At 41.7% G+C, this 13,478-nt stretch overlaps 1 protein-coding gene across 1 annotated transcript; it reads left to right on the forward strand.

Annotated features, from left to right (window-relative positions):
- Positions 1-663: 663 nt before the first annotated feature.
- On the forward strand, positions 664-11,365 carry LOC146205447 (protein C19orf12 homolog). Its single transcript, XM_084590126.1, has 3 exons — positions 664-811; positions 988-1,210; positions 8,566-11,365. The coding sequence occupies exons 2-3, from the start codon at positions 1,051-1,053 to the stop codon at positions 8,823-8,825; spliced, it is 420 nt and encodes a 139-aa protein (XP_084446252.1). The 5' UTR covers positions 664-811; positions 988-1,050; the 3' UTR covers positions 8,826-11,365.
- The last annotated feature ends 2,113 nt before the right edge of the window (positions 11,366-13,478 follow it).

The raw sequence follows: 13,478 nt of genomic DNA on the forward strand, positions 1-13,478 counted from the left end.
TTATTAGAGAACTGACTCACATATGCAATGAGCCAATTCTGGCTCGTACGGTCAACTTTGCACTTTTTGTTCAGATATTTCATTACGTTTCCCGAGCCCACATCACATGTTGTCCTCGGTCCTGGTCCCGACCAACGTTACTAGATTCCTTTGGTCCCGACGGCACGTACTACTATACCTCCGGACAACCTTCCGTGGCTCCGCAGCCAAGGCTAGCTATGCAGGAATGGGATATGAGCGGCATACCTCAGCACTAACTACCCCACACCGTCTAATTCCCCTTTGAACAACCACGATAGTACCACCAGGGACCCCCTAGCAGAATCCTTGCAGGGCGTTTGAATCTTTGAATCGCGACCGTCACGACCTCCTATTTGAACATAGGCCATAGGCTATGGTTTGAACATGGAGGAAGTATTTTCCTTCCTCCATGGGCTTGAACCACCGTGGTTCCCACTATAGACCAACACCGTGTTTACAAACAAAGGGGGTGCTCGCGGAGTCGCAGCCGACTGGGGGTGAAAAATAGGATTAGCGTCCATAGGAATATACATGGAATCGAAACACGGTGTTGGTTTATAACCGTGGTTTGAACCTTTGAACCTTGAATCCTACCGCAGTTCGTCATCTAGCCACGCAAATAGCCAAATGAAGCCAAGCAAAGCAGCCGCGGAAGCAATCACATGGCGCTTGTTTACACCTTGCTACTGCTGGGCTAGCGCGGCGGCGGCTTTGTACGGTTTGTCTGTGTTTTGGTTACTGTGGTGGTAAGTCGCATTAAGCAGTGCGGTGTGCACCTCTATTCCCTGCAGTGAGTAGTTTTTCAGCGCATCGTTTTTTGCAAGGTTCATCAAGGCGTAGCGGCATTTTTTAGCTACGCCACGTCGCGCTAGTTTTCCTTGAAGTGGCGAATTATATCTCGCTGCGTCATAGTAATTCTGAGTGTGTAACGAGCATTTATTCGAGTTTTCCTTGTTTCTTCTTCAGTACAAGTGGACCCGGCCACAGCATCTGGAACCACCTGCTTTTACTAGCACAGTAATATCCGGAATGCCTGTCAAAAGGGACGAAATGTTGGATGTTCTTTGCATACTTTCAAACGAAGAAAAGTTAAGAGTGACGCTGAAGCATTCAGCTAAAGGAGGACTCATCACTGGCGCGAGCGCAATGGCAGCTGCTGTCCTCATGGGACCGGTTGGTTTAGCTGTTGGTGAGTTTTCTAGCAAATTCTATCAGTATTGCAGTGAAGTCGAAAGCTGGGCGTGTTTGATGTTGTAAATAATGACAAGGACGCTTCAACTTCGCGTGCTATTTTATGAACATATTTTGTCCAGTTTTAAGCCAGACACTTCAGCTAACGGCATGCTTTACTTTCTCACGCATAAGTATCATCGTGCCTGGGTCAAAATTCTCTAGATCCGCTTGCGCGCCAAAGCCCCGCCTTTCACATACGTAGTGCGTTGTTAGCCATTCCAGCGTCAGCATTTTGTTTTTGTGCCGCGCCAGCAGTAACAAGGCTGTGTATCCAAAGCCTTCAGGCTGCATTTGACGTCACGAATTGCATGCCTTTGTGTACAGTACTCACGGATTGAAATAGGACACTCGGAGCGCGTGGCCGTCGCTGCATCCAGCGCCGCCCGTGGATGCTCATGGAACCAAGGTGCTGCATTGTGGTATAGCGCGAGGGGGAGAACATCTAAAAAGCAGAACTGATCCTTCCGTTCGCCAATAAGCCGGCCTGTTGTTTACCACACTGCCTTGCATGCAGCGACGGCCACGCGCTCCGAGTGTCCTATTTCAATCCGTGAGTACATCTGAACCGCACCCTAAGGGAAGGGAGGAAGGTGGTATTGAAAGAAGAGAGAAAGAGGTGCCATAATGGAAAGCTTCCTAATAATGTCGATCACTTGCGGATTTTTCACGTGAACTGACGTCGCACAGCACGCGGACGCCTTCGCGTTTCGCTTCCATCGAAACGCGACTGCCTTGGTCGGGTTGGAACCTGGGCTCTGTGGTTCAGTAACCGAGTGTCTTAATCACTGAGCTACCGCAGCGAGTAAGAAAAAAAATTAGTGCTTGTTTTTGCTATTTTAAACAAATAATGACATAAGTTACATGCTTATAGTAGTGTCATTTAATGCGCGCACGAGGGGTTTTGCTGCAGTACCTGTGGCTTTATTTTGTTGGGCAATCATGACATATATGACTGGTTAAAACCAATTTTCTGTCCATCGGTGCTTGTGACTTTATAATTGTTTTCCTCATTATTTTGTAAAGCTGTTCACCGCAACTAAAAGGAAAGTCCAAGAAATGTTAAGTGATGATCAACTCGAAATGTTTGGGAATCGTTTTTCACAAAACACGTTTACGCTGCATTTGGTACAACACAACTTAAACTTCATACTGGGATGTGGCATGCAAAGTACACTTAGTTACTGCTGCCAATCCTTACCACCTCTATTTCTTCAATGGCATTGTAGGCATGTTCTTATGCAGTATTTTCTAGCTTTCTTTCACTAAAGGAGCTGTGATAAATATTAAAAAAAAAATTTTCATGTTATGTATCCAGACTAGGTCAAAGAATGAAATGCTTTATGGTGTTTATTATGAAGCTTCCCTATAATAGACTGCCAGCCTTTGCTGTGTTTTGGGGCCATCTTCCCTTTTATGTTCACTGCTGTAAGGGATCGTTAGTTGTGTTCATGCCTCTGCTTTCATCCAACTCTTGCCATACACCACATACCTACATCGCCTGCTTCTCTGCACCTGTGGTCAAACAAAAGTCATTCTAAGTGCACCCTCTTGTTCTGTTTTTGTTAGTTTTGCTTATTGCAACTTGTTTCTTGCACCTTTCCTTTCATTTGTTTTCAGTTGCCTTTGAAGTATTAAGGGTATCCAAAACATTTTTCTGGAAGGAACTCTTGGATAAGACTAAGTTTGAATGGCCTGGTCCCCTGTTCCTCATATTTCACACTAAAGCCTGAGTGCATGTTCTTCTACACTTTGCTGAATTGATGTGCCTTTAGATGTAAAGGGAAGGCCAAGTTTCAGCACAAAGCTGATTCAATACCAGAACACGTGGCTATGCGGAGGGCAGAGGTTGTGACGCCAGGTTAGTTATATCTGGGAAAATTGCTTTGGCAGGCTTGGCCTCTAGGTTTACTTCCTGTAAGCTTACTACTTCTTTATCATCGATTCCTGCAAGCCTCGACTTATAAGAGCATATTGCCCAGCCCATACCTGTACAAACAGTTGCACTGTACGTGTGACCAGTGTCCAAGGTTTCGTTTCAGGAAAACCTGTGAATGTCTTCAAATCTGGGTACATAGTTTCAGTATTTGCCTATCTGCAGTACCCTTGTCGTATGCTGTGTGGTGCATTAATGTGAACATGTTTCTGTTAATAACTAATTACTGGCTGTTGGTGTAGTAGTAGTATGTGGCTCTTTAATGAATAATATGAAACAAAGAAAAAGACTTTTTTTCAGCTGCAGCATCTGCCATCAAGCACGGAGGCACCTGTGCTGCGGCAATTAAATAAAAATCATCGTGTGAATGGTGAGAGGAAATTAAAGGGGAGCGACAGGGAGAAAGGACAAGGTGGGGTGCTATCGGTATGAAAAGGCTTATTTTTCATTCCGCTAATTCACAGTAGTTATCATATCTAGCTTGCTTCTTGTTTAGGTTTTCATCTGAATTGTAAGCTTCACTGCTTTCTGCAGTAATGGTAAAATTGTTGTGCATTGTTCATTTTATGTTCAAGGTGCGAAAACATACACGGACACAAGAAAGGTAATGGGACGCATGGGTTGTACATTGCGCTGGAAGGTTTCTAACTGTTCGTCAATCACTACTTCATTGGAACAACTTTTGTATTGCATGGCCATCTAACTTTTTGATTTGTACCTTGAATACAAAATTTGTGCAATTTCCACTTCCTCAGAAACCTCATTTTGAACTGCCAATGGCACCATATCTTAAAGTGTGAGTGGGAAACTATCATCTCCATCTCTCCAGAGCATGGGAGAGCCAGGAGTGCCACAGGAGCATTATAACAAGCCCAGAGAAAACTTGGTAGACTGAACGTTTTTGACAGACTGTGCCTTTTGCTAGCCTGAATGTAAATGTTAAAACCAGTTTTTTTATTTAGATAGTAATCCTCATATATCCCAGCCATTCAAACGTTGGCCAGAAATCAACCAATTGCACTTTTACTGTTAGAAATCGTGTAGTGGGGTGTGCTGAATTGCACTTGTCATACATACAAGTGGGCCGCTATTGTGTTGGATTTCTTAGCTTACACCGAAAAGAAAAGAAAAAATAAAGGTGTACCAAATTCAGTTTTCCAGATTTGGTTTTAATGAAGGGTCAGTATACTTGGCATGCAAGCCATAACTATTTGGCTGTTGATTACATTTGCACTCCATCCAAATGGAAATGAACTTAGTAAGGAAGCCAGGCCTGTGATGCAACAGTGGTATTGTTGGATAAGCAGCATAGTTGTGCATTTTGAGGTATTGTCCTGTTAGCTTACATATCTCTGCAGAAAGATGCCACCTTCCACCCCCTGTTAGTTAAACACCGTTTGTTTGTTAAGTAGATTTATCATTTGTATGTGCGACACTGACACTAAACTGTGCTTAGGCATTGCAAAATAGGGTCATGTTCTGACTACCATGATAATTTAAAGGCAGTTTCATAGGTGCCATTAAGACGCAGATCATGTGATCCCTTCACACCTAACCCAGCGTGACAACCAAATGGTAACATATCGATCTATTTCTTGGAAATCAATTTCCACTTGCCTTTTCCTTTGCTGGCTATACCATTTAACTTATTTTACTTTTTTACTGACAATACCAATTTCTTCTACAAGCACATCTCCAGCTACTTTTGTTTGCAGTCAGTTATTGGTAAATAGTTTTCATGCTGGCAAAAAAAATAAACAAATTTGGAGGTGGTTTTGACCTCTTAGGATAGCTGCATTACATCACTGCCAAAATCAACAATTCATTCATTGAAAATAATATTTGCAAAAAAAAAAGTGTTCTAAAATAAACAGGTAAAAAAAATGCCTGCCAAAGTTCAAAAAAAAATTTTTTTTAAATGTTCAACCCTTCATTAAATTCCCTCAGGTGCTAAGCACATATGTTATGGGCAAAGAGATTGTGGATAACTGAGCAGGTTGTGAATTTCATTAATGCTAATGCCTTTAAAATTGTTCTTATGTCACTGAATGGTATGCAGCACTTAAAGGAGCCGTGAAACACTTTGTGAGCATAGCATATAAACTCACTAAATTGCTAGCTTGTATTGTCATGAGCATCTAAGGAAATAATACATTTCTGCATGTAGCAGAGAACCCACAATTGCACTTTTAAGTTGGAGAGCCCTTTCTGGCGAATTGCTTTCTTACGTGTCATACACCTACAAATATAGCAGTTGAAAAAATGCCTGTCGTCAGTTTCTAACATCATGCAGCATCTGTGGCCGCAGCCAGTCAGCCATGTCACGCCGCTGTGTCAGGAAGGTTCACCACCAAGGAAATCACTGAAATTGAGAAAATTCTAGGCTCTGCTACCAAATTCATCTTGGGATGGCTAAAACAGCCTAATGAAAGCATTACTCTAGTGTGTATGTAAGACAGGCGGGAACACTGCTCTCTGAACCATGTGTGTGTGATTTACTCTTACACGCAAGTAACATGCTAACCTTAACAAACATACATGGGTCCTTGTACCCTGCAATAGCTAATTACGTTATGACATCATCAAACCTGTCACTTACACTTGCTTGCTGCCGTTCTCTTTTTTTTTTTTTTTTTCCTTTCCCTATCCCTTAGTCTGGAATAAAAGGTCAGAGAGACCTTCCTGTAGCCAACATCTCTGCCCCCTCTCTCATAAAAGTTCTCACGCTCGAGTATTAATATGCACAAAGTCAGGACTGACATCCACAAAACTACACATAGGATCAGTTGGCTGGTCGGTTAGTTTACTGTGTCAGTCAGGGGTTCTTTTTTCTTTTTCTCCTAGTGTAACCCATTTGCTTTAGTGCCTTGGTGCACTGCTTACTAGTAGCTAAATGTGGAATAGGAAAAAAATTTTCTGTATATATGGTGTGATGTGGAAACATATCATTATAGTAATGTAGTAGTATAACACTGTTGTGACGTGTTTTCAGCTTCTGAGGGCTTAGATTTTTATTTAAATTATGCAAGATTCACATATACTTAATCCAAGTCATAGTTGTGTGTTAGAACTTGAAAGGCTGAATTTTTAATAAGTGGCATGGGACTAACACAAGGATACTCAGACAGAAAATAAGAACAAAGGTGCAGAATGCTGGGATTTCATGTCTTCATTCTCCTTGTTCTCTGTCCGTTCGGGCTTGAACCACTTATATTAATAAAGCCAGCTTGCTTAGCTTGCATAGCTTGCAACCCTTACGGCCCATATTTTATGGTTTATTACAGAAACTTACTGAAGTACTGACAGGTATTAGTGGAAAGCATATGATAATGTTTATTCTCTCCATGCCATGTGCATGCTATCGCATTGTGAAAAGGTATCTGCTGTTGAATGCTCAGACAGTTGAGAAGAAGAGAGGTAGCTTACAGAGTTGCTAAACAGCTCTTGCATGTTTTTTGCTGCTAAGGTTGCACAGTGGCGTTGTTCTGCATTTGTGCATTGGTGCTGGGACCACTAGTGCTGAAATTACTCATTTATTTTATCGACTGCTTTTGAAAATTATTTTTCCCTGATTAAGTGTAACCTTCAGTTGTCTTCCTGCAAGTATGTCGTGGAAGACAACTGAAACTATGACTACCAAAAATGCCATTTGAATTAAGCACCTTTGAAATGCTTCTAAAACAGTAAACCAACCAATGTTTTGAGATTTGTACAATAAACTGTGCATATAGATCATCCAAACTTGTGATTAGGAAATCTTGGAAATCAATTTCCACTTGCCTTTTCCTTTGCTGGCTATACCATTTAACTTATTTTACTTTTTTACTGACAATACCAATTTTTTCTACAAGCACATCTCCAGGTACTTTTGTTTGCAGTCAGTTATTGGTAAATAGTTTTCCTGCTGGCAAAAAAATAAACAAATTTGGAGGTGGAGGGAGCACCGCTTACTGCATGGTGCTCCCTGTGAATGCACATGCAAAGATTGACTTGAGGATGCCAGCTGCGCATAAGCCTTTCTTGTCTTTTCCAGTCAGCACGTGGACACTGGCAGTACACGGCACATAAGTTATAGCAGTATGCACTATGCTAAAGGGTCTGTTGTCATCTGTGTGCATTTGAGGTAGTATGTACTGCTCTAGTAGTAGCCGGCTGCATATTTATATATTATGTCTGCTCTTACATGACCACGTGTAAAGCTGGTGCATGCGGGGGTTACATACAGAAGAAATGTGTATCATACTCTGTATGGTCTACAGTACACCAGCAGCGACTACTGGTGCTCACACCTTTCAGCCATCACATGTGCCATGGCCTAGAGCTTGATACATACTGACATGCTGTAGGAAACTCTGCTTTTCAATTACTGAGATGACATTTCAGAGCCACTAAGTTCACACTGGATAATACAGAAGTCTGACTGCATAAAGTGCTGGTACCAAGCATAACGGCACATGTACAGCAATTAGTACAACTTACTTTCCCTTAGTTTGCTTAACTAGACATGTGTCAGCACTTGTAGTTATGAAATTGTGGAATACCTTCATGCTGCTTGTTTTTATGCGATAATTTTGTGTTCCTCCGGTTTTATGAATTTTTTATTATGAATGCTGCCTTGCTTTTCTGCAAGCCAGCACCTAGATTTGTGAACACCAGATGGTTGAACTCATTCTGGAGCCTTCCACTATGGCACCTTTTTCTCTCTTTTTCCTTCATCTCTTTTACCCCGCCTTAATAGTGCAGTGGTTAGGGTGCTCGACTACTGTGCCCAAGGATGCGGGATCGAATCCCGGCCACGGTGGCCGCTTTCGATGGAGGCGAAAGGCAAGGTGCCCGTGTGCTGTGTGATGTCAGTGCATGCTAAAGAACCCCAGTGGTCAAAATTTTCGGAGCCCTCCACTACGGCGTCTCTCATAACCTTGAGTCACTTTGGGATGTTAAACCCCATAAACCAAACCAATCCTTCATCCCTTCCCTCCTGGTGTGGCTTGGGTGTCCACCGAGGAGTGAGATTATTACTGCAGCCCTTTCTTTCCTCAAAACCGTTCTTTTTTTTTTATTATTATTATTTTTTATGTAGTCTTCAAGTATTTTTTTTTTAATATTTTTTTTTTGAACCTGTCATAGGGACTGTGATTATTGAACATTGGTTTGATAAAATTGTGCTCTTGCATGTTTGCTCTTCACATTTTCCTCTTCTTGTTTGCAAAAAGAATTTCTGTAGACCAGCATACCCTTGCCTTTTTCCACCTACATTTGTACATTAAAGCAAGCATCTGTCTTGTATCATTCAGTAGTTTACACTGTAGTGCTGCAGTTATTTCAGGTTAGGGCTTTGGCAAGCTGAAAGTGGTTCACGCTATATGTCTTCACTGCAGGTGGTGCCCTTGGTGGCTGTGTGGCAGCAGTGCTCATGCGGGATAAGTTCATATCTGCTACTGAGATCATCAGCAACATGTCTGATGACCAAAAGGATGAACTTGTTGCTGCTGTGCAAAGAGCTTTTGCTGACATTGAAGTTGCAGATGTTGTGGAGTTGATGGCTCTTCTGTGTGGTGATATTCATATCAAGAAACGGATTATTCGTGCCATTGTTGATTATTTTCACAACCAGATGCGACTCGAGATCATTGATTGATGATTGCTGCCTTAGGAAATCACGACCTGCTGCTGCTGTTATACTCTTGTCCTGATCTCATGTTTAATTGTTTTAAGTGAATTTGTGCTCTAAAAATTGATACGAGGATTCTGCCTGCTTTTACACATTTTCTATATTACCCTTGGGTACAGTGAACTGACTAGTTGGAGAAGGGAATGTCTGCATGCCCCTGCATCTTTATTACTAGTCATGTACAGGGTTTTCCTGCTGATGCTCAAAGGAAGTCAGAATGAAAATGTGAGCTTTTTTAGCTTTTTTTAACCAGATTGTCTTTTAGTGTAAAATGTATGTGTGTGCTAGGGTGCTACAAATGTGGCAGGGCCTAGTGAGAACATACTTGAACAAAATTCCCAGGTATGCTGCTTAAAATGGGAACATTTAGTCTGTTTCGCATAAATTGAAAAATTCACTTGCTAAAACACCATGTCTTTTACTTTTGTGTAAACTTAAGAGTCTTCAACAATGCCAAGCTGAGTGCAGTTGTGAAGGTACTCTGTTCAGATCTTCAGATATCATAGACCTAAGAAAGTTGGGAGATAAGGAAGGAACAGTTTTGAAACAACTTTGATGGAAGAAGTTAGTGATATGTTATTTCATTGTCCTTGAACTGGTAGTATACACTGGCATTTGGTGGCTTTGATACTGCTGTGAATTCATTAGCACAATATTTTTCAGTACATGAAGGCACCGAGGGATTGACCGTGGCTCTCATATCTGCCAATTTTCATTACATAGTCTGTTCCCAGTTGCTGCATGCACAAAGAAAGCTAAAGCGAAGAGAATAAGGAGTGAGCTTCCAAAAATTCAGAATATTGTGTGTATATGTCTTGTGCATATGTTCTTAATATGGTGCTAATTCATTCAGCATAACAGTAGCACTTTACGCCCTGTTCTCTACAAAAATCCGGCATTGGCTTTGTGAGCGAAAAATCATGGGCATGGCTCTGGAAGGTGACATGGCAAGTGACATGGCCATACTGGGAGGTGCTGCCAGTTTGGGCTTTGCATTTTAGATGGGTGGGTGTAGTCAGAATTGAGCCCTCCATAACCTTTGGATCCAGAGTTAAATATGTTTCCCCTAGGCTGTGCAGGCACGTTCGTCTGGCTTGGTTAAAATGGTGGTTTACATCTACGTTGGGTGGTCTTTCATATAACATGGTATTTTTCACCTCTGTGCTGATTAGATGTGAAATGATAGATACGCAAATTAAAAAAATGATAATTAAGTGAATGGCAAAGTACATGTACGCAAACAAGGATCCACAATGGGAGCCAGCAAGCAGGAGTCATTAACGCTATCGCATCTTATCCTTAAAGGTGGAGCTTAGGTGCGCATTTCTGCTGGAAAAAGCACAGTGGCATGTGGATTCCTAAATGTGAGTTGGTCAGTTCAACCATTTGACACTGCATGCATCAATTAATAAGGTAGACGTCAACCTTCTGTTCTAAACTGGTGTGTCCATTGTTTTATTGTCCTAGAGTGAGCATTTACAAGTCTGTGATTTTGCACTGTACAAAGTTTTTATCAAATATCACTCCCACCAGGATTTTTATCCTGTATACTATTCCCATTGCATGGACAACATTAGCAGTAGTGCTTTGTACAACCACTTGTCCACACAGAAGTTTGATCGAATCTGTGTTAGCAACGTGTTGAGCGTTTTGAGCATACTCGGGGACACTTTTTCTTAGCAATGGGCGCAAAGGCAGGGAGGCGGGGCGCCTTTAAACGTGTCACTCCACCATATAGTTCGAACGCACGGCTTTCAGTCTGCATAGACGTTGCAGATTTTCTTCATTTGCTTGGATAGCCAGCGACTCTTGAACTTTACTCGAAGCTTATCTGGTGAAAACGCTTCCAACCCTGGCGGTGTGGACGAACTAGAACAACTGGAACAACCCGAACAGGCTGTTGTTGCCATCTTGTCTGAAAAGTCTGGCCGTCTCGAAAACCCGCGACAGACATCGGACGAGAAAACCTGGTGGAACCACGAAAAGTGTTTTAGACATAACAGCTTCATTTTGGAAAATCGGTTCCATGATCGAAAATATACCGTAAATAAGTAGCGCTATGATTTCAATTTGTTTTTGCAGAAATTGCTCATGTAACTAGGGACTATATTCAGCTGCGTAGGAAGATGGTGCGTCTCGGCTCCGTAGCTTTGGCTCCATTGCCAAGAAAAAGTGTCCCAGAGTATAGCGCACAACTTGTCAACCCCAGGGAGCAGTGTCTCAGGATTAGTAAGAGCGTGTGCTTAATAATTCAAAGCTAGAGCAGCAGAAATTAATTTGTTATTGCCAGATCTTACTAGGCAACAAGAAAGAAATGGCAGAGATTTAATCATACTTAAGCCTGGTTACAATGAGCGGAATAAGATGTTCGGCTACTGAAACCGGAGTACCCGGATCAAACCCAAGTGGTTTAAATCTGCTCTGATGGTAGCTTTGCATGTGTGTGTGTGTGTGTGTGTGTGTGTGTGTGTGTGTGTGTGTGTGTGTGTGTGTGTGCGCGTGCGTGTGCGTGTGTGCACGTGTGTGTGTGTGTGTGTGTGTGTGTGTGTGTGTGTGTGTGTGTGTGTGTGTGTGTGTGTGTGTGTGTGTGTGTGTGTGTGTGTGTGAGAGAGAGAGAGAGAGATTGGACAAAATCCTTAGTTGATGGTGGTGAGTGTATGAGTGAACGCTGCCAGGCTTCAACATTGCATTGCCACGGGTGAGCTATCGACGCTGAACTTTTGAAATTTCATTAAATGCATGTGTTGCTGGGTCGTAATGGCAAGGCTAGCTGCACAGTAAAAATGGATGTTTTTCCTGGAAAAAACTTTTCTGCTTTTTCTGGAAAAGGTGCTAAATAGTGGCCTCTTTGTCATGCTGCAAATGGTCTGCTTTTCGTTTTAGGAAAAACATGCATATTCTTGAGTTGTCACTGTGTTGAACAAAAGTGTGATTAAGAATGAAAAAGTTGCTGGTAGTTCAAAACCTTTGTGCCTTGAAGTTGTAGTTGGAGGCAAACAAGCTGTTGAGAAAGAAGTGGCAGTAAGTGCAGAGGTAATTACAAATGCTACAATCATTTAATAAGTATTACTTTGCGTGATGAACCTATTTGCAAATATTTCATCTCATTTTAGCTCATCGATTGGGCACAATGCAATATTTTGGCGGCTAATTTTTCTATTCAGCATGCAGCTTTAATTATATAAGTTATGTTTACACCCTTGGGAAAACTGAAGGCAGCTGGATATATTTGCTGTGTTCTTATTTTGATGTCGCACTGCTGAAGAGAATTTATTTCCTCCATGTTGCCTCTTATCATTGTACCTTTAGTGTGGTTGAAGCATGCCTTTGCCTCTATCGTTGTGCCTTTAGTGTGGTTGAAGCGTGTCTTTATTAGCAAAATGTTTGCAGAGTAGGGTAAATGCAAATTTCTTATCTGTGCCACTGGTGGCAGGGAAGTACCACTTCAATCTTAAGCATGCCTTTGCCTCTGTCGTTGTGCCTTTAGTGTGGTTGAAGCGTGTCTTTATTAGCAAAATGTTTACAGAGTAAGGTTAAATGCAAATTTCTTATCTGTGCCACTGGTGGCAGGGAAGTACCACTTCAGTCTTTTATAAGATAACAAGGCAGTTATCAAGGAGGTAGCGTTTCCCTCAGTATTCCGCCTTTGATATTTTTGACACTTCATTTAAAGAGTGGCTACTTGGCCTTGTTGGTACATAATTTCCATAGGAAGGGTGTGACAAAAAACAAGTTGGTAAAAGAAGTAGCACGTATGTGTTATGTTCTTCCAAAGTCCTGTTTTGTTGCACCCGGTCTTCCTGTGAAAATTTCATTAAAGAAAGGCCCTGAGGAAAGTAGAAGTTCCACTCTCAGCTTGTGTGCTTTTCTTCTTTTTTTTTTTTTTCTTTTGTGGGAGAACTGCTGTGACTGCTTTCATTCACTTAAGCAATGGGTATTTTGTGTGTTGCTTCACATGTTACCTCATGCTATAAGCCATATATCTTGTAAATATTGAATCAATAAAGTAAGTTGAAATCCCCAGTGCTTCCAGAAGCTGGCCGGCTAATTTGTTCAAGCTTCTGAGTATTCTCATTGTGAGCTCAAGTTCTGCCTTTGCCAGCTTTCCAGATTAGTCATTCATTAGCATCCACTAAAGTGAGCCATACGGCTGCAAGAAAAAGTTATTCAGCTTTCTTAGAAACTTTGCTGTTGAAGAAAAATAAGTTCTTGTCCCCTGTTCAATCCCAAGCCAATAAGGATGGCTAGCAGATGGCAAGGCGAGGCTGAATTGGGGAATGTACTAGGATGACATTCTGATCTGTAAAATTTCCGAGATTAGCTTCCCCAGCGGCAGCTGCACTTGGGTGGGTGTTAATAGGTGACTACTCCCATTATCAGATGTAAAACTATAGACATTGTTTTTGTACACATTGGGAGAGATATAGCAAATTACTGTAAGCATTATATATTAGTAGGGATTGCTCCACATTTATCAAGATAGTCAATCCTTATCACCCTTAATGTTTACTAAGCCATGAAATTAAAAAAAAAAGAAAGAAAATGCGTTGACAATGCCATGTTTTGCTCTCTCTGATGTCTTTCTTTTATGATGTGCTAACATCATGATAGAATCTGCTG

Source organism: Amblyomma maculatum, chromosome 1, assembly GCF_055883805.1.
Source record: "Amblyomma maculatum isolate TAMU_Amacu chromosome 1, ASM5588380v1, whole genome shotgun sequence".
Taxonomy (NCBI): domain Eukaryota; kingdom Metazoa; phylum Arthropoda; class Arachnida; order Ixodida; family Ixodidae; genus Amblyomma; species Amblyomma maculatum.

Excerpts from the sequence above, each read along its gene's own strand:
- LOC146205447 (XM_084590126.1), top strand. The coding sequence starts at position 1,051 with ATGCCTGTCAAAAGGGACGAAATGTTGGATGTTCTTTGCATACTTTCA. Across the intron at positions 1,211-8,565 it reads ACCGGTTGGTTTAGCTGTTG|GTGGTGCCCTTGGTGGCTGT; the intron begins GTGAGTTTTCTA and ends TCTTCACTGCAG.